At 37.1% G+C, this 20450-nt stretch overlaps 1 protein-coding gene across 2 annotated transcripts in view; it reads right to left on the bottom strand.

The window, feature by feature from the left end:
* PTPN12 (protein tyrosine phosphatase, non-receptor type 12) overlaps positions 1-20450 on the bottom strand; it is a 61363-nt gene that overhangs the window by 6678 nt on the left and 34235 nt on the right. For both annotated transcript variants that reach the window (XM_008066001.2, XM_021716520.1), the window contains 3 exons: positions 15609-15694; positions 7770-8746; positions 1539-1616 (listed from right to left, as the gene is read on the bottom strand). In XM_008066001.2, coding sequence (XP_008064192.1) covers positions 1539-1616; positions 7770-8746; positions 15609-15694 — 1141 coding nt within the window. The remainder of the gene's footprint in view (positions 1-1538; positions 1617-7769; positions 8747-15608; positions 15695-20450) is intronic.

Genomic DNA, 20450 nt, shown 5'->3' with positions numbered 1-20450 from the left:
CACTGCAGCCTTGACCTGCTGGGCTCTGGCGATCCTTCCGCCTCAGCCTTCCAAGTAGACGGAATTACAGGCATGCGCTACCATGCCCAACTGATTTTTTATAGAGATGAAGTCTCACCTGCCCAGGCGGGTCTCGAACCCGCGGGCTCAGGCAATTCACTCACCTCAGCCTCCCAAAGGCGCGGGATTACAGGCTGAGCCACCGAGCCTGGCTGTAATTTTGATTTATTGTAGAGACAAGGTCTTGCCAAGTTGCCCAGGCCAGTCTCAAAGTCCTGGGCTCAGGCAATCCTCTGCTTCCCAAAGTGTTGGGATTACAGGCGTGAACTGCTGTGCCAGGCCTCAAAATTCATAACATCAGTCAAAAAAAAATTTTTTTTTGAGTTGGAGTCTCACTCTGTCGCCCAGACTGGAGTGCAGTGGCACGCTCCAGGCCACCGCAGCCTTGACCTGCTGGGCTCCAGCGATCCTTCCGCTTCAGGCTTCCAAGTAGCTGGAACTACAGGTGCACGCTACCACACCCGGCTAAGTCAAAATTAATAATATATTAATAAGGTGAAATTCATATTAGAATAGTGAGTATCTTGACCGAGCATGAGACATTGTTACTACATTCAGGTTGTTTCTACACTCTCTTTTAGGAGGGTAATGAAGAGAAGTATATTATCAGTGCTTTGAAATATGATCACTTTCTTTCAGTTCTGATATGCTAGTGGTCTTAAGTGTTACTCAATTACCACCAATCCAGTGATGCCCATCCACATCCAACTGAAATGTTTACTTACCTAAATTACTAACACCAAGGGAAGCAATTAATGTCTTCATAAATAAGTGCTATTTTTTGAGTAGGAGTCTCACTGTCGCCCAGTCTGGAGTGCATTGGTACCTTCATGGCCACCGCAGGCTCGAGCTGCTGGGCTCAGGTGATCCTTCTGCCTCAGCATTCCAAGTAGCTGGAACCACATGCATGCGCCACCATACCCGGCTAATTTCTTTTCTTTTTTTTTGAGTTAGAGTCACTCTGTCTACCAGGCTGGAGTGCAGTGGCATGCTCACAGCCACCGTAGCCTCGACCTGCTGGGCTCAGGTGATCCCTCAGCTTCAGCCTTCCAAGTAGCTGGAACTACAGGTACTTGCCACCACACCCTGCTAATTTGTTGATTTATTGCAGAGATGGGGTTTCGCCATGTTGCCCAGCCTGGTCTTGAACCTGTGAGTTCAGGCAATCCTCTCGTCTCTGCACCCAGCTTAGTGCTACTTTTAATGAATGAAAAGATATCAGATTGCAAATATATTTATATTTGCATTAAACTGAACTCTGATATCTAATGTAAATGCAGTAATTTTAGCAATCATAGCAAGTAGAAAATGTCACAAAAATATTTTTCAAACTAGGAATTAAAAGCATTTGTCAATTATCAATTCAAACATGTTTTTGAATTTAATTAGCTCAGTGGCTACTAGATTAAAATCAGTCATATCTTTCAGAGTTTATTATTAGAGTATAAAGTAAATGTAAAAGCAAAAAAGACACTCACTATGTTCACTTGCTAACACAAAAGATTCAGGAGTTCTTTCAGGTAGGGGAGGAGGTGAATCTTCACCAACATCAACATCTAAATTAAACACATAAAGTTTAGACAAATTATTAAAAATTAGTAACATGTGATCTAAACAAAATCAGAGAGGTTTCTTGACATTCTGAAAATCCCTGTCACAAGTATCTAAATCAGTTTTTTAAAAATGCAAACAATAAACAAAAAGCCTTTTCCACTCAACTCATTATCAAGAAGTTTACTGAGCAAAGAATGAACTCCGTCACTATTCCCATGACTTTCCTAACACTCAACAGACATTAGGCAGTCCTCCGAGTATGAAGGCAATCTTCAGTAGAGAAGCCATCAGGCAAGTGACTTCTCTGCTTGGCTTACTGACAATGCTTTGTTTCCAAAAAGGAAAGCTTTGGTTTTGATTTTTAGCCAGTGTTTCCCAAACTGGATTCAACAGATAAACTCTTTTCATTAACTTTGCCGTACTATGTACCACCTTGTCTTATTACTCACTTTTTAAACCTTACTTATTTTATTGTATTTTTTAAGTTTTAGAGTTGTGGAGTACAAGTGGGGATTTATTACATAAGTAGGCTGCATGCAGGTGAAGTGTGGGCTTCCAACTGGACCCCTCTCCTCCTGATTATAGACCAGGTACCCAGTGTTAACACTGGGTATGCCCCATTCCCCCATCAGCAGTGTCCAATGTCTGCTGATCTCACCCTTGTCCTAGTTAAATCTCATTTATATTAAACTGGACTATGTATTTCAGTTATGTTTTCAACAGTAATACCAGAAATGCCATTTAAAGCGCTAGTTATTTTTCTAATACACACAAAAATGTAGTTATTAAAGTTTTTTGACATCTTCACTTATTCATTGCCCAAAATTTTGTCAACAGTGGTGCATGACTATACTTTGAAGTCATTATCTATATGTGACATATATTTTTGGCTGAGCCATTTATAAATTTTCACTAGTATAAACAAAATTAGCTCTTGGAAAAGTTAGTGCATTAAGTCTTATTGGTTAGCATTATTATGGCTTAGGGTAAATTAGTATATTAGATCCTCAAGTTTTCACTAAAGATATACAAAGAATATCAAGGTACAAAATCCTTGAAAACCTAGGCATAGAGGGAACATACCTCAAAATAGTAAGAGCTGTCTATGATAAACCCACAGCCAACGTATTGCTAAATAGACAGAAATTGGAAGCATTTCCCTTGAAAACTGGAATAAGACAAGGCTGCCTACTCTCACCCCTCCTGTTCAGCAGTGTTGAAAGTCATAGCTAGAGCAATCAGACAAGAGAAGGAAATCAGGGGTATACAAATAGGAAAAGAAGAGGTCAAGCTATCCTTCTTTGCTGATGGTATGATTCTTTTTTTTTTTTTTTGAGTTGGAGTCTCACTCTGTCACCCAGACTGGAGTGCAGTGGCCGCTCCCGGCCACTGCAGCCTCAACCTACTGGGCTCCGGCGATCCTTCCGCCTCAGCTTTCCAAGTAGCTGGATCTACAGGTGCGCGATACCACATCTGGCTAATTTTTGATTTATTGTAGAGATGAGGTCTTTCCAAGTTGCCAAGGTGGGTCTCGAACCCGCAGGCTCAGGCAATCCACGATGGTATGATTCTATACCTCGAAAATCCAAGAGATTCTATCAAAAACCTCCTTGCACTGATTAAGGACTTTGGCAAAATCTCAGGGTAAAAAATAAATGTGCAAAAGACAGCTGCATTCTTATACATCAACAACAAACAGACAGAGAAACAAATAAAAAGCACAATCCCATTCACAATAGCAACAAAAAAAAGAAATTCTTTGCCATCTTTCTAACCAGAGAAATGAAAGACTTTTACAATGAAAACTACAAAACAATGCCCAAAGAAGTCAAAGAAGACATAAACAAATGGAAAAATATCCCATGCTCATGGATTGGAAGAACTAACATTGTTGTCTATCCTACCAAAGGCAAGCTATAGATTTAATGCAATGCCCATTAAATTACCAACATCATTCTTCTCAGACCTGGAAATGACAATACAGAAATTCATATGGAAACACAGAAGACCACGAATAGCCAAAAATATCCTTAGCAAAAGAAACAAAGTGGGAGACTTTAAACTCTACTATAAGGCTAAATAATCAAAACAGGCTGGTATTGGTACAAGAGCAGGCATACAGCCCAATGAAACAGAAGAGATTCCAGAAGCAAAACCTCAATTTCTCAACCAACTCATCTTCGACAAAGCCTCCACCAACAACCACTGGGGAGAAGATTTACATATTCAGTAAATAGTGCTGGGAAAACTGGCTGAACACATGCAGAAGATTGAAACAGGATCCCTACCTATCACCATACACAAAAATCAACTCTAAATGGATCGATGACCTAAATGTAAAATCTCAAACTACAAGAATCCTAGAAGAAAACGCAGGAAACATTCTTAGGCATATTGGAGTAGGCAACTAATTCTTGATCAATTCTCCAAAAGGGAATGCCATACAAGGTAAGATAGATCATCAAACTGAAAGCCACTGCAAAGCAAAAGAAACCATCAAGAGAGTGAGGAGACATCTCACTGAATGGGAAAAAAATGTTTGCCAACTATATATCTGACAAAGGCCTACAAGGAACTACAAGGAACTCAGTGGTGCTGAAAGAAAAAACAAACATCCCTATTAAAAAGTCGGCAAAAGACATGAATAGACACTTCTCAAAAGAAGACATATGAGCAGCCAACAGATACATGAAAAAATGATCAGCCTCACCAATCATCAAATAAATACAAATTAAAACCACACTGAGATACTACCTAACTCCGGTCAGGATGGCCATTATTAATAATTCAAAAAAACAACAGATGCTGGCAAGGATGTGGAGAAGAAGGAACGCTTCTACGTTGTGGGTAGGAGTGTAAATTAGTACAACCTCTGTGGAAAACAGTGTGGTAATTCCTAAAAATATCTAAAAATTGACCTTCCATATGACCCAGTAATCCCCCTTCTGGGAATATACCCAGAGGAACTCAAATCATTCTACAAGAAGATTCATGCACATGCATGATTATCTTATTAATATTAATATGATAAAATATACGTTATATTAATATCATACATATTATAATATGTACTATATATCAATTATTATTAATTACTACAATAGCATTAATATGACAAAATATTATCATATTATTCACAATAGCAAAAACATGGAACCAACTGTGTTGCCCATTAAAAGTAGACTGGATAAAGAAAAATGTGGTACATATAAACAATGATTACACAGTCATAATGAAAAACAAAATTATAGACTTTGTAGCAACTTGGATGGATTTAGAGTCTATAATACTCAGTGATCTATCACAGAAACAAAGACCTGAATACCACATGTACTCACTTATAAGCAGAACAGGAACATTTATCATAATACAATAAGAAAGGGATTAGCAGTAGTGGGATACTGCTGGGGGGAGAGGGGCCACACACCATAAACAAGTGTACTTGATCTCAAACCAGATCAAGTGAGGACCAAAGGGAGGTCCAAACTTTACCTGTGCAAAGATCACATATATACCTAACCCTCAGTTGTACCCCAGATCTTTAAAATAAAAATAAAAAAATTAGGGTACAAATCCGGTTAGGGAGGATGAAATAAAGAACAGGAAAAGTGAAGATCTTGTATTATTTTGTCTGGGCTTTGCCCATTGTTTTTTAAAAATGAACAAACAATATTGTCATGTCTGTTATTTTATCACGTCCGACAGGCCAGCATTAAAAAGATACTAAAAATCAAGCAAAACCTTTTCAATTTTCACCAAGCATGAAGCAGGTATGATTATTGCTCTTGCCCCTCCTACATTTATTTAGCTGGAGACACAAAATACAGCCTCTAGGTCCTGCCAAGAGGAGAATTCTGGTCCGATACTTGATGTATCTACCAAGAATACCAGAACTCTCTTTTGCCAACTAAAGAACTTATCCAGCAGTGGTAGTTTGAGTCATCATCACTTTTTCTCTTTGCCCTCTTGTTACTAATAGCTCACAGTGAAGAGATGGCTGTTGGAAGGAAGGGACATATAATCTTGGTATTTTTGGTACCATTTCATAAATTAAATGAACAAAGCAGGAAGGACAGTTCTGCTTGTTTATATTAAAGTATTTACCAGGTGTCTTTCAGAAACTCTGTTCTTTTTCTCTCTTGACAGTCCTCATCCTTAAAGACTTATTTTCTAACTGTGGCCCTTGTTTTTCAACTGCATATTTCTCACTGGATCACTATTCCTGTTACAAACTTTTGTTTTAGAGGTTAATCAACCAGAGACTGCAAATTTTACATAGGTTTTAGGAAATCATACATTGTATGAGGCCTACTATAGTTAAATTTGAGAAATCTTTCGGGAAGCCTGAGTCAAGATTGAAATCAGAATTTACAGCCAGAGATTTTTGTCAGGCAGTAACATATGCAAAAGGTTATTTTAGGCATGAATAAAAAATTATTCATTTACAGTCATGTACTGCATGATGTTGTAGTCAACAACAGAACCACACATACAACAGTGGTCCCAAAAGATTATGATATTGCATTTTTACTGTATTTTTTCTATGTTCAGATATGTTTAAATACACAAATATTTGCCATTGTGTTAAAACTGTCTGCAGTATTCAGTACAGTAACATGCTGTGCATGTTTGTAGCCTTGGAATAATAGGCTACATCATATAGCCTAGGTGTGTAGTAGGCTGTACTGTCTAGGTTTGTGTAAGTTCACTCTATGATGTTCACACAATTATGAAATCACCTAATGCCACATTTTTCTCAGAACATATTCCAATGGTTCTACCAAATGAATAATCTACAAAGGAAATAATAATCTATAAAGTAAACAATAAATAATCTATAAAGTAAACAATCTATAAGGTAAATACTTGGCAATACATTAAAAATAGGTCTACTTGTAGTTATGCTGCAATAAAGAATATTTACACAGGAAAATCTTCAGTTAATATCAAATCAACAGCTTAGTACAGATAGGGTGAAAGTAAACCAGAAATAACATTGCAGCTATCTTTGCTTTGAAATAACAAAACTGAAAGAAATGAGCTGATATATAGGAGGGCGCTTTCAGTTATCTCCATACAATATGTCTTACTTTAAAGGAACTCTTTTTGTTATCAACAAAAGACTGGTCACGCAGCAGTAACTTTTAATGAGCATATCACATCATGTATCCTTCCTGTCCTCACCAAATCTATTCTTAGTAATTTGAAAAAAAAAAAACCAAAACACAAAACTTTCTAGGCACAATAACACATGTCTGATATGCCAAAAAAGGCAAAAATAAAAATTTCTTATCTACGTATTTGCTTATATAGTTATAGCTGGGCCGTTATATTTCAAACTCTGAAGTTGAAGAAAAACAGATTAGCCATTTAAAATTATGGTAAATTGGTAAAGTAATGCTTACAATGCTAACCATTACCTTTTGAAGATCCTTCAAATAAAACACCAAAGAACAAAGAAAGTAGAATTCTGTAATTTAAGAAACTAGCTTAGACTCTCATCTACTTTTCCAGATAACAACATTCTCAAGTCAAAAAATACAGTCACTAATTAAATAATAGCTTTGGTGACCAGATATGTATATATCCCACTCACTACTAAATGAATTAAACTGCCCATACTTTGCAGAGTAGTTTGCAATATTGCTCCTGGGTTAAACTCAGGGTTGAAAGCAACCTTATTTGCAAGTATTGGTGAAGAGAGTAAGAGAAAAAAAGGTAATTTGTAGTTAAAGGAACAGAAAAAAGATGACTAAACAGATATCTATTAGAAGCATAGGTGAAATTAAGTGGCCAAAAAAGCCATTCTACAACATTTTTGCCATTCTTTCCTAAATTAATTTTAATTATTCAGTAAGACATATTTTTTAGCTATACAAAACACTAAAAAGTTATAATAAAGAAAAATAAATTTTCCAGTTACAACAATTAAAATATTTTGAAAACACACAACCCAGTAATATTATGTGATCAAATTAAGGTAACAATAAATAAAAGCTTATTTTAAAAAAATTAGTATCTAAGACAACTAAATTTTGTTATAGATTCTATAGTGTAGTGTGGAATAAAACATAATGAACCAATATAGCTGAAGTACTTAAAACAGTGACTGGCACATAGGAAAGCTATTTAAATGTCAGACATTATATTATTACCTTTTCCAGCACCTGAATGTATCACTCCTGCTATATCATGTCTAGCAATGGACATCGGCAATACTTTCCTAGTAGAAATGCTTTCAGTACTAGTGGCAGCAGAAACTGTGGCACTTGCTGTTGAAATATTAGTTTTATTCTTGGTCACAGCACTATCAGAGTTCCTTTCATCTGAGTCTGAGTCATCGGAGTGAAGAGGATTAGTAAAACTGAGGGGTGCTCTGAATAGAGGTGAACTGTTATGATGATCCACAAGATCGTGGGTTTCAACTTGTGTTGTAGGACTTGGAGTCAAACTCACAGTTTTCATACTTTGATAGTGGGTATCTGAGGACTTGCCCTCAGATGAATCAGGTGTGGGTATAGCATTTTCAGGTCCATGATATGACCATGTTACGTGTCCTTTCTCATCAAGAGGCAAGCAATCTGGCCTTGGAGGTGTGTCTGAATTCTTCTGGGAGTCTTCTGGTGGAGTAACTGGAATTTTGTTTGACTGTGCTGCATTGCAGTCCACACAAGAATTCTGAGAAATATCACCAACATTTATATCTCCCGAACTTAATTCCTGTGGCTTAGACATTTTATCAATTATACAAGGTGAAGCAGATTTAATTTTAATTGCATGTCCTCTACTCAAAAGGGTGTTCCCATCAAAACTTTTTGGTCCCTCTTGGAGAGGGACTTTCTTAATCTCAAAACTTATATTTCGCTCCAATTTCTTATCTATCTGTTCAATAGTTGGTTCATTTTTCCCTGCAAGTTCTGTTGGTTTATTATAGTTTCTGTTGAGGTCTGTTGAATGTTGTTCTGATGAAACCATATGTAACACTGGCTTTGGATGGTATCTGTCATTGTCCTGCCACACAGTAGTGACTGTTGGAAAAGCTGAAGGAGGAGAAGGTGTCAAGATGGGCGGCACTGGGTGAGGTTCTGGTGGCTGTAGTATTTCTTCTTTAGCATCCCCTTCTACAAGGCAACTGAAAAACAAAAATTTAAAAAGGGTATTTTAAGATTGTCTATCCTTTTGAAAACAAGTTAATAAAGAAGAATTATGTAGTTAAGTCTATTATATTAAGTCATTAGAATCTATGGTTATGAATAAAAAATTATTCTTTTTTCAATCTAAGAAAATTTAATGTTTATCAAGGTAATATGCATATACTATTTAAAAAGTCAAGTAACGCAAGACTTTTCATGAAAAACATTAGTTAGTATCCTCCCATGGTCCTCCAGTTGGCAGAGACATCCACTTTCAACTTTTTTTTGCAGCTACTTCTAAGACTTACTTCCATATTTCAAAACGTTTTCATTTTTATTTCTTGATCTTTGTTTATACATTCTCTAGTGTTCTTTTTCTCCATCTTTCCAATATTGTTACACTGTAATTTTTGATTAGCTCAATCTTATAACTATAGATATTATTCACATCTATGACATTATGATTTCATCTTTCCATCTATAATTTCTTGTTTTTCCTAGTGACTGCCTTGAGTTTCTGATGGCTTAGTTTTCTATGTATCATAAGTAACTCAGGTCTTCTAACTTTCCTGCAGATCTGTATCCCTCCTCTCAATAAGGACAGGGACATCAGGTAGCAATCAACACCACAGACATTTCTCTTAGACATCTGAGGTCTCCTGCTCCAGCGTGGACCACTGGTTCTCCAGGCCACCACTGAGCTAATAGGTTCTCTCTGATTTCAGACTCTCCTATTTCTCAGTGCCCATCTTTCCCTTTCTAGGTATACTCCACTTGTTTTGGCATATTACTCTAGTTGCTTTTTATCCCCCCCAAAAATGATACGGTCTCACTACATTGCTTAGGCTGTAACACAGTGGCTATTGACAGCTGTAATCACTGCACACTACAACCCTGAACTCCTTGCCTTAAGCAACCCTCCTGTCTCAGCCTCTCAAGTAACTGGGACTATAGAAATGTACCACTTCTCTCAAAGTTTTTAGATTCTTCTTTTTTATTCTAGATGTTATGCAATTTCATGATTCATTATATTGGGAACTTGGTGTCTACCTTCTATATGAAAATTCATGTCTTTTAATTCTAAAATTGTCATTTCTTTGCTAATTTCTTCTCCTCTGGCTGGGCTCGGGGGCTCAGCCTGTAATCCCAGCACTTTGGGAGGCAGAGGCAAGAGGAATGCCTGAGCCTAGGGGTTCAAGACCAGCCTGGCCAACATGGTGAGATCTCGTCTTTAAAAACAAAAAAATTAGCTGGGCATGGTGGAGTGCACATGTAGTTTCAGATTCTTGGAAGGCTAAGGCAGAAGGATTGTGGGAGCCCAGCAGGTCGAAGCTGGGGTGGCCGTGAGTGTGCCACTGCACTCCAGCCTGGGCAACAGAGTGAGACTTTAATTCAAAGAAGAAAAAAAATCTCCTTTAGTCTCTCAGACTATTATTAGTTTCAACGACAGATCTCCTGATTAAATTCGCTAATTTCCTTATCTTTTCTCTCCTATTTTTTATTTATCCATTTTGTTGGAATAGTTCCTTGACTATTTTCCAAACTTCTGGTTAATTTTTAAATGTATGCTATTATATTTTTAATTTCTAAGAGTTTCTTACTTATTACCATCCGGTACTTATTTCATGGTTGCAGTATTTCCTAATGACTGAGAAAATTGGACAGCTGTATCCTCCCATCTTTTCTTCTTATTCTATATTGTCTCCATTTTCTCTCTGTCTTACATGTTAGAGGCTTTTGTTAAATGTCTGATCACTCCTGGTTCTGTTTGCTTTTAGGAACTGGAATGTTAAAAATGACTGGAAAGCAAGTACAGGCATGTGCTGCAATAACATTTCAGTCAATGATGGACCACTTAAACCATGGCGGTCCCTTACTTTTTCATTCCTATTGCCTAGTTACTTTGTAGTGCAATACATCACTCATATCTTTGTGGTGACACTGGTATAAACAAACCTACTGTGCTGCCACAGTATAGCACATATAATTATGTACAGGTCATAACAGTTGATAGTAGTAATAATAATAAACAACTATGTCACTGGTCTGTGTATTTACTGTACTATTTGTCATTGATTTAGAATGTATTTCTCTATTATTATTATTGTTATTTTTATTTATTTATTTATTTTATTTTTTATTTTTTTATTTTTTGAGTTGGAGTCTCACTGTCACCCAGACTGGAGTGCAGGGGCCACTCCCGACCACTGCAGCCTCGACCTGCTGGGCTCCGGCGATCCTTCTGCCTCAGCCTTCTGAGTAGCCGGAATTACAGGCATGCGCTACCATGCCCAGCTGATTTTTTTGATTTATTTTAGAGATGAGGTCTTGCCAAGTTACCCAGGCGGGTCTCAAGCACAGGATTACAGACTACAGAGCCAGACTATTATTTTTAAAAGGTTAACTGTGAAACAGCCTCAGGCAGTTCTTACAGGAGGTGTTCTAAAAGGCATTGTTATCATAAGAGATGACAACTCCATGCCTGTTACTGCCCCTGAAGATCTTCCAGTGGGACAAGATGCGGAGGTGGAAACCAGCGATATTGGTGATCTTTACCCTGTGTAGGTTTTGACTAATATGTGTCTTAGATTATAACAAAAAAGTTCAAACAGTAAAAAAAAAAAAAAAAAAAAAAAAAAAAAAATAGGAAAAAGCTTATAGGATATATAAAGAAAACAAAAGTTTATATAATAAAAATGTTATAGTAACTTTCTTTTTTTTTTTTGAGCTGGAGTTTCACTCTGTCGCCCAGATTGGAGTGCAGAGGCATGACTTGTTGGGCTCTGGCGATCCTTCTGCCTCAGCCTTCCAAGTAGCCAGAACTACAGGCACATGCTACCACGCCTGGCTATTTATTTATTTATTGGTTTATTGTAGAGACAAGGTCTCACCAAGTTGCCCGAGCTGGTGTCGAACCCTTGGGCTCAGGCAATCCACTCGCCTAGGCCTCCCAAAGTGCTGGGATTACAGGCTGAGCCACTGAGCCCAGCCTATATTTAACTTTCAAGAAATTTTTATCTTCAGCCTAGACATCAAAATGACTATACAGAACAACATTCCACACTCCTTTATCCTATTATTACTTAAAATTGTTTGATTAGGCCAGGCGCAGTGGCTCATGCCTGTAACCCCAGTTCTTTGGGAGGCCAAGGCAGGGAGATCGCTTGAGTCCATAAGTTCAATATCAGCCTGGGCAACAGTAAGACCCAGGCACAGAGGCATGTGCCTGTTGTCCCAACTATTGGGGAAGTTAAGGTGGGGGGATTGCTTGAGCCCAGGAATTTTTTTTTTTTTGAGTTGGAGTCTCACTCTGTCACCCAGACTGGAGTGCAGTGGCCACTCCCAGCCACCACAGCCTTGACCTCCTGGGCTCCGGCGATCCTTCCGCCTCAGCCTTCCAAGTAGCTGGAACTACAGGTGCGTGCTACCACGCCCGGCTCATTTTGATTTATTGTAGAGATGAGGTCTCGCCAAGTTGCCCAGGTGGGTCTCGAACCCGTGGGTTCAGGCAATCCACTCACCTCAGCCTCCCAAAGGTGTGGGATTACAGGCTGAGTCACCGAGCCCGGCTGAGCCCAGAAATGTGAGGCTGCAGTAAGTTATAATCGTACCACTGCACTCCAACTTGGACAACTGAGCTAGACCTTGTCTCTTAAAAAAAAAACATAAAGATTAGAAAGGCATTAGAAGAAAATATCAAGTATATTGTCATTGTCTCTGAAATATTAAATAGATTAAGAAAAATTTACTAAGGTATGCATTTGTTTGTGTCTCCATAAAATATCTGTTGGCAGTTTATAGAAATAACCAATAAGGTATACATCCAAATTGCCAGTATTAAGTGAATAAATTATAAAAAATGGCATTTGTTTTGAAAGGACATAACATGGACATAACTTATCCTCTAATCACTAGCCAAGGACAGAACCAGTTTCTCAGAGGTAGCTATTGATGATTGTTTTACAATCCCCCTCGCCAGTTTGTTTTATACTAATTCATTTTTCTATTACAATTATTTGCCTCCACCCATAAAAATTCAAGGTAACCTAATCAGCCCTTCGTGACCTTCATGACACGGGCAGAACCCACCACCATGGCAGCAGTCAAATGACTAACCCACCCATCTGCCTGCTGTCATCACCTGACCTCAGTACCTGCGCTTACCTGCACCTTTGTGATGATGTGGAGCAGACCACCACCCAATCACCTTAATGACCTTCCCCCATCAAAGAGAAGGGTTAAAAGGACTCAAGCAGTTGCCATTGCCACCACTGCCTTGCTAAGCTATATTGTAGTCATGTGCTCTTTGAGGTATGGCCAGGTCATGTTTTAAGCTTTGGCCCCTCCCCTACCTTGGGGAGGTGAATCTCCCCTTTCTCTCTAATTTACTTTCTAAATAAACTATATTTTTTAATGCAACTTCTGTGCAATTCTTTGCATCTTTCATACAGCACTAGATCACACACCAGACACCCCACACTTCCAGTGGACCTGACCTAACATTTTGGATGCCTGCTGGGAGTGTGTCCCACTCCAAAAAAAAATATTTTTTGGAGTTTCCACCGAGACCTAACAAGTTTAACAAAATATATATTAAAAATGGAAAATCTGTTATTCAAAATCTACAGTGTCATTTCTTTTAACAATAAATGAGAAGTATATGATTGATTAACATGACCTATATGCTCCAGCTCCAGATTCTTTCTCCAATAGCATGTACTTAAAACAACCAATTAATGTTTACTGTAGCCATACTGAAAAATGATGTACACGGTTTCACTTTTTATCCATCTTATAATTTTGAGATTTTATTTTCAGCTAGCTGGAACAACTTACAATAGTTTTAAACCTCATCTCAACATAGAAGTTACAAGATACTCTTTGTGGAACACAATGAAACTTTGGCATCTGACCCTACTGCATGAAGAAGTAAAAAAGATGATCTTTACATGTGACAGAAAATCACACACACATAAAACTTTGAGCACATATGCTTAATAAAAATCTGGCTTAAAGTTGAATATTTTCCTGTTAATAATCATGTTGCTTCTTTATGATCTTTTTGTTTATTAAAGAATAACAGAAATCAAACTGTTGAAAAGGTATAGGAAAAAGGTTTAACATTCAGAATATTCTATTCATTATTTTCCTATGAAATTAGGAAGAGGGTACCACTAGATGTTTTTAAAGGTAGAAGAGCATTTAAATCCTAAGTATTGGTGTAGACTTTCAGAATCTCTATGTTGGCTCAATCTCAAAAACCAAATGAAAAGATATTAGGATAACAAAAAATGTTCTTAATTTCCTTTCAGCTCAGTATCTTTTTTTTTTTTAAGGAACTCCTATGTGGGACAGAGAAGTTAGAGAAGTAATAGTTTGCAGATTTCAACTGGTTATCTTTCCTAGGAGGTTAAAATGCCAATTTTGGTAGATAGCAAAGTAGAAATAAAACAGGAAAGAACTACTGGAAAGTTTTGTTAGCAAACAGCTAACATCTTGAGTATTTAAATGTTGAGACCTAACCTAGTCTGTATGCACAGGCATCCTGATCTTCCTTAGGGAAGCATGCAAAGGTATTCCAAGGACTATAATAATTACCACATCTTAAAAATCTGCTACTACAGGTCAGGTATTAGCTGCATGCTTTATATACATTATCACTGATTGACAACAACGTTGAAAAGTAGTACTGTATATCAATACATTGAGGTAAAGAATATTCAGAGAAGCAGCTTGTCCAACTTCACTCAATTGCTGAATCCTGAAGTTAAAATTTGAAATGAGACCTGTTACTGCAGAGACCTATTACCTATTTCTACCATCCTGCATCACCCCTTTTCACACTCAGGGATTCCTTCATGGGCAATTAGAATGCTGTATGGTGAAAATGAGAATGAGTGGCTCCTGTGGAGTTCAGTAATCCTAACCAAACCTTTAGTTACTGAGGAAAGTTATAAGCTTTTTCTTCTGTAAAAAGGGGTGATCTCCTTAGAAGGGTCTCTTGGTATTAGCAACTCAATGACAAGATACAACCTTAGCAACTTACAACCTTACAACTCACCAACTTACACCAGACTTTTAAGGGAGAAATAATTGGTGAACCCTGTGTGAAAGAATCCTACCTCGAGGGAAGGATAATCAGTTTGGGCAGACTTACTGCAAGAAAGGACACTATAAAATATTCTAATCATTTTACTTAATCCCTAGGATAATACTTAAACAAGTAACTGCCCCTTCTAAGGTTTAGATAAATTAATTCCAGACCCCAGAGCTAAATGGCTGAAAAGGAATTGAAACTACATTCTCGTGACTCTACATTCATTCCATAATACCACATTACTGACCTAGCAACTATCTTGAAAGAGAAGGGAAGAAAAAAAAAGAAAAAAGGAACTGGAACATTTATGATTGTAACTATCATAAATGAGCTTTAAACAAGAAAAACTAGAGAGAAGTAAACCTATCTTTGCTAGTAATGTTATTTAACAGCTTTGCAAAACTTCAACATGCGCACAATTTTTGGTAAGCATATTACTTATTCAGTCATCATGAGAAAATGGAAATCTTTACAATAACCAAAATTTTACTTGTCCCATGTACCAAAACATGAGCTATAGTCAACTCATGGTATGTCCACTATTTCTGGCACAGTATATTTCTGACATTTTATCCAAAATGAAACAAAATTTTTAGTACACCAGTAACAAATCAGTTTCCGTACATATACTACATTCTAAACAAAAAGAATGATAATAAAACTCATAAAAAGTAACTTAGGAATATTCAGAATTTGTCATTTTAGTTAACAGTGAGTAAAATAAAATTATCCTTTCAAAGAAAATGTTCAAAAACATACAATACCTGCGAGTCCTTGGTGGTTTTGGAGGAGGAGAATCTTGTTTTTCAGGAGCTATGGAGCTGACCATATTTTCAGTGTTAATTTCATTCTGCCAAAGGGAAAAAAAAATGCTTCACTAAAGTTGGGAGAAAATTAATTTCCTTTCTCATGTTTCAACTAAATCGTTTCTGGACTTTCAAATCTTTAAAACAACGCCAATTTTGCCAAGCTTAAAAAAATGAGTCTTATAGTTTGGCTCTATATTTTAGCCTCAAGGATTAAAAATTCAATGGGAGAGATTTATATCAAAAAATCAGTCCATCACCAGTTGCTGAAAGATCAATTATGTACCACAGTATTTCAACACATTTCAATGCTACTGTAAAGAAACAGAGGTTCCAAGAAAATAAAGATCAAAGAAGGTAGTCCCCCCCCACCCCCACCCAGGGATCACTACCATTAGAAACTTAGTATGTACAGAGAGGGAAAAAAAGCAAACAAAATAGGCTTATACCATTTACCTTTCCCAATCTTTTTTGGACTCATTTATTGTTACTCCCCATTACTATCCAGAACTTTTAAACTGGTTTCAGGATTCATTTAAATCATTCCTTGCCCACCCTCACTCTGTCACCATTTGGAGTGAGTACTCCATTAGGGAATATAATCCTATATCACAGACTAACCTAAATGGATGCCAAAATGGCAGGGAGAGTCCATCGAGGGATATCCTTGGTTACTGCTGGTGACAGAGACAATTACATCACTAACACTGACGTTTCTGAGTCAATACAGGTATAAGAATATTTAGTTTAAGATTGTGAATAAATGAGCTGTGAAATTAAAATACCGCCTTGAATTAGTTTCATTCTCAAAATACTTCATATGTATCTAGCTAGAACATGTCAATTCTGGGTCACAAGACAGGAATGATTTTCACTCTTGCCTACATCCTAGATCATTAAAGAAAAAAGAAGCCATCTTTACATATACTATCAATTAAGGAACTCTGAAACTATAGGTGTACTTTGTTTTGTTTTTGATCAAAAGGCAATTCTACCATGCCTATCATGCAGCACCTTGGTTTTTATAACTGTTACTTCAAGTATTTCCAACTAAAAAAAGAGAGATTTCAACTTCCCAGCACTTTTAATTGCATCCTGTCTCCTGATATATAATATGAGGGATTAGAAGAGTAGTACACATCTAACTACATGACCAGAACAAGAGAGTTACATCATAAGACTTAAAGCTTTCATCTTTGATTAAAGCCACCTACCATAATAGAGACATTTGTTGCAGGGACATCTGCTATTAAGTAGGGTGACCATGTAATTTATTGTTAAAATCAGGGTTCTTTTGAGAATAAAAAGGGAGCACACTGTTAATTATTATACCTAGACAACAGGCGGGCCTCCAAGGCTGGCTCCCAACAGATACTGCCTTAGGCAAATCAGAACTTTTGGTCACCAAAGTTTCAGATCATCAAGCACCACCAGAATTTAGAGATTCTTTGCCTCATAAGGTACCCCCGACATATTGTTTATTATTTCCATTAATTATACTCATTAATCATACTCCTATAATAACCCTCATTAATATCTGGACCAAAACTTGTAGATATTTGCATAAAGTAGGTTAAATAAAAATACAAGGTAAATTATATAAAACTGCTTGTTGAACTGCTTCTAACCTAAAGAATAACAATATTTTAGCAGCACAACATAACAGCTTGATGCCATGTCAACTAAGGTTTTGAGACAAATGAATGTAATATACTCACAAAAATAAGCAAAAAACAAAACTGTGTTTTCAGAGCAGGTAAGGCTTTATTGAATTGTATGTGAAAGGCACTGAACAAAGTCAACAATGGAGAGGATACAAAAATGTGAAGGACATGGTATTTAACCTTCGAAAGTATATATATAGTCTGGCAATATTACAAAACAAGAAAGTAAAAGGATAATAATAAAGCTGCAAATTGGTATAATCAGTACTATGAAGCTATGAAATCAAGAAAGGTGTTATAGTTGAGAATACTGAGAATATAACTGAGAAATATTAAGAAGCTGAGAACATTAAGGTAGAATGGAAAATGGCATTGAGGAATAAGTAAGATTTAGACAAAAAAAGAATGTTGGATGGAAGAGGGAAAAATATTGAGGGAAAAGAGAAAAAAGGGAATCTAGAGGCAAATAACTACATGTGACAAAATAAAGAAGGTACCACGAAGGATTTCTCATTCTGGGTGACCGAGAGAATGACAGAGCCATACACAGAAAGGGCCAAAAGAGGAAGAACTTCTGGGGGCAGATTAACTTTCAGGCCAAACTTTCACCTGACAAAAGGAATTCAGAACTGCAATTCAACAGAGTCATTGCCTAAAATGTATGAACAAAATCTCCTAGTCACTGGACTTCATACCAAATAATGTTCTTCTTGGATTTTCTAGTATTAACTATAATAATGTTTGCTAAACTCTTACTATTTTCTGACCCTCTTTTATAACCTACAATTTTTGAGGCCACATTTGTCCTAATGTACACAGTTTTCTTTAACTGCTTTTATTAACAGTGGAAGCAATCATCAACTTTTGAAACTGATAAAGGAATCGAAAAATTAAATAATACACTGGAGACTAGGTGCCAGTATATTTCTCTTTGTTTCAAGCAAAACTTGCTAAAGTTATTTTGTGTACTGATACTTTCCATATAATAAAGCTATATAAAAGGTCATGAAAGAAAAAAATTAGAAATTATCAAATATAAAGGACATATTAGATGCAGAACAAATTAATATTACAAGAGGATGCTTTAAAAATAATTACATTGGAGGAAAAAAATCCAAGAATTCAATATCACATCTAAAATGTACTATACAAATACAACAACAAAAAAACCATAGCACAAATTATTATTGTTGTTATTCAATCATTCTAAAATTGAAATCCTGGTGTTGTTGGTGTACCAGTAATGGTGTCTTTTATATACAAGATAAAAAGGCACACATACACAACTTATGGATGTTTGCTTACTGGGATATTTCTAAGTCCTGAGTCAATAGGATACAGGCTTCTAAAATACATTTTCTCTCCTACTCTGGGAAGTCATTTTAGTTGTAAATACTCTTAAAAATAATCGTTTTATTCAACCACATAGTTCTAAGATGATTTTCCCTAATTTTAAAAATTCTGTATTTTCTGGTTTTTTTTTTGAGTTGGAGTCTCACTCTGTCGCCCAGATTGGAGTGCAGTGGCCGCTCCTGGCCACCGCAGCCTCAACCTGCTGGGCTCTGGCGATCCTTCCACCTCAGCCTTCCAAGTAGCTGGAACTACAGGCGTGTGCTACCACACCCAGCTAATTTTTGATTTATTATAGAGATGAGGTCTTGCTAAGTTGCCCAGGCGGGTCTCAAATCCGCGAGCTCAGGCAATCCACTCACCTCAGCCTCCCAAAGGCGTGGGGTTACAGGCTGAGCCACCAAGTCCGGCAAATTCTGTATTTTCTTCAACTAGAATTTATGGTCTGCAGCCATACAGCCATCCTATAAAAATAGTCACCTGGGCTGGTAATTCCAACACTTTGGAAAGCTGAGGCAAAAGGACTGCTTGCATCTAGAAATTTGAGACCAGCCTGGACAACATAGCGAGACCTCGTCTCTACAAAAAAAAAAATTAGCTGAGTGTGGTGGTGTGTGCCTGGTGTCCCAGTTACTTGGGAGACTGAGGTGGAGGCTGCAGAAGGATCACACCTGAGCCCAGTTCAAGGCTGCATTGAGCTGTGATCATGCCACTGCACTCCCACCTGAGTGACAGAGAACCTGACTAAAAAACAAAAAGCAAAAACAGTCACTTATATTTAGTTTCTGGAAAATATTAAATAATTACCTAGAATGATAATTCATCTTTTCTTCTATCCACCTGTTCCACTCCTTTTTTATTCATTTATCTATGGAGATATATGTGCGCATGCACAAACACATACACAAACACATACACAAACATATATATTTCTCTCTCTCAACTAGTTTGTGTCTACTATATATCAGACAATGAGATAAGAAAGTAGGTTTGACACAGAATGGCAAACTGGGTAAGAAACCATGACAAATATTTGCTGCATCCAGGAGACTCATCTCACTACAAGGGACGCACACAGACTCAAAGTTAAAGGATGGAAAACGCGTTTCCAGGCAAATGGATCACAAAAGAAGGCAGGAGTTGTGATCATAATAGCAGACAAAACAACGTTTAAGCTATCAAAACTTTAAAAAGATGCAAAAGGACACTACATAATGATAAAAGGTTCAATTCATCAATAAGAAATATCCATACTAAACATATACGCACCCAACACAGGAGCACCAGCATTTATAAAGAAACTACTAAGTAAACTAAAAAAAGATAAAGACTCTAACACTATTATAGCAAGGGACTTGAATTCCCCACTAACAGTCCTAGATAGATCATTGAGGCAAAAAATCAACAAGGAGATCCAGAACCTACACTTGACACTCAACCAAATGGACTTAATTGATACCTACAGATTATTCCATCCAACAATCACAGAGTATACATTCTACACATCGCCAAATGAAACGCACTCCAAGATTGAGCACATCCTTGGTCATAAATCAAGTATAAACAGATTTCGTAAGTTGAAATCTTACCATGCACATTCTCAGACCACAATGGAATAAAAATAAACATCAACACCAACAATATTTCCCCAAAGCCCACAAAGACATGGACACTAAACAGCATGACGCTGAACAACTTCCTGGGTCAACAATGAAATCAAAGCAGGAATTAAAAGATTCCTGGAGCCGGGCTCGGTGGCTCAGCCTGTAATCCCGCGCCTTTGGGA

This window comes from Carlito syrichta, unplaced genomic scaffold (genome assembly GCF_000164805.1).
Source record: "Carlito syrichta isolate Samal-C Ts95f unplaced genomic scaffold, Tarsius_syrichta-2.0.1 Scaffold308833, whole genome shotgun sequence".
In the NCBI taxonomy this organism is placed as follows: domain Eukaryota; kingdom Metazoa; phylum Chordata; class Mammalia; order Primates; family Tarsiidae; genus Carlito; species Carlito syrichta.
The sequence above is the reverse complement of the archived record's forward strand: the minus strand, read 5'-3'. Positions and strand labels throughout refer to the sequence as shown.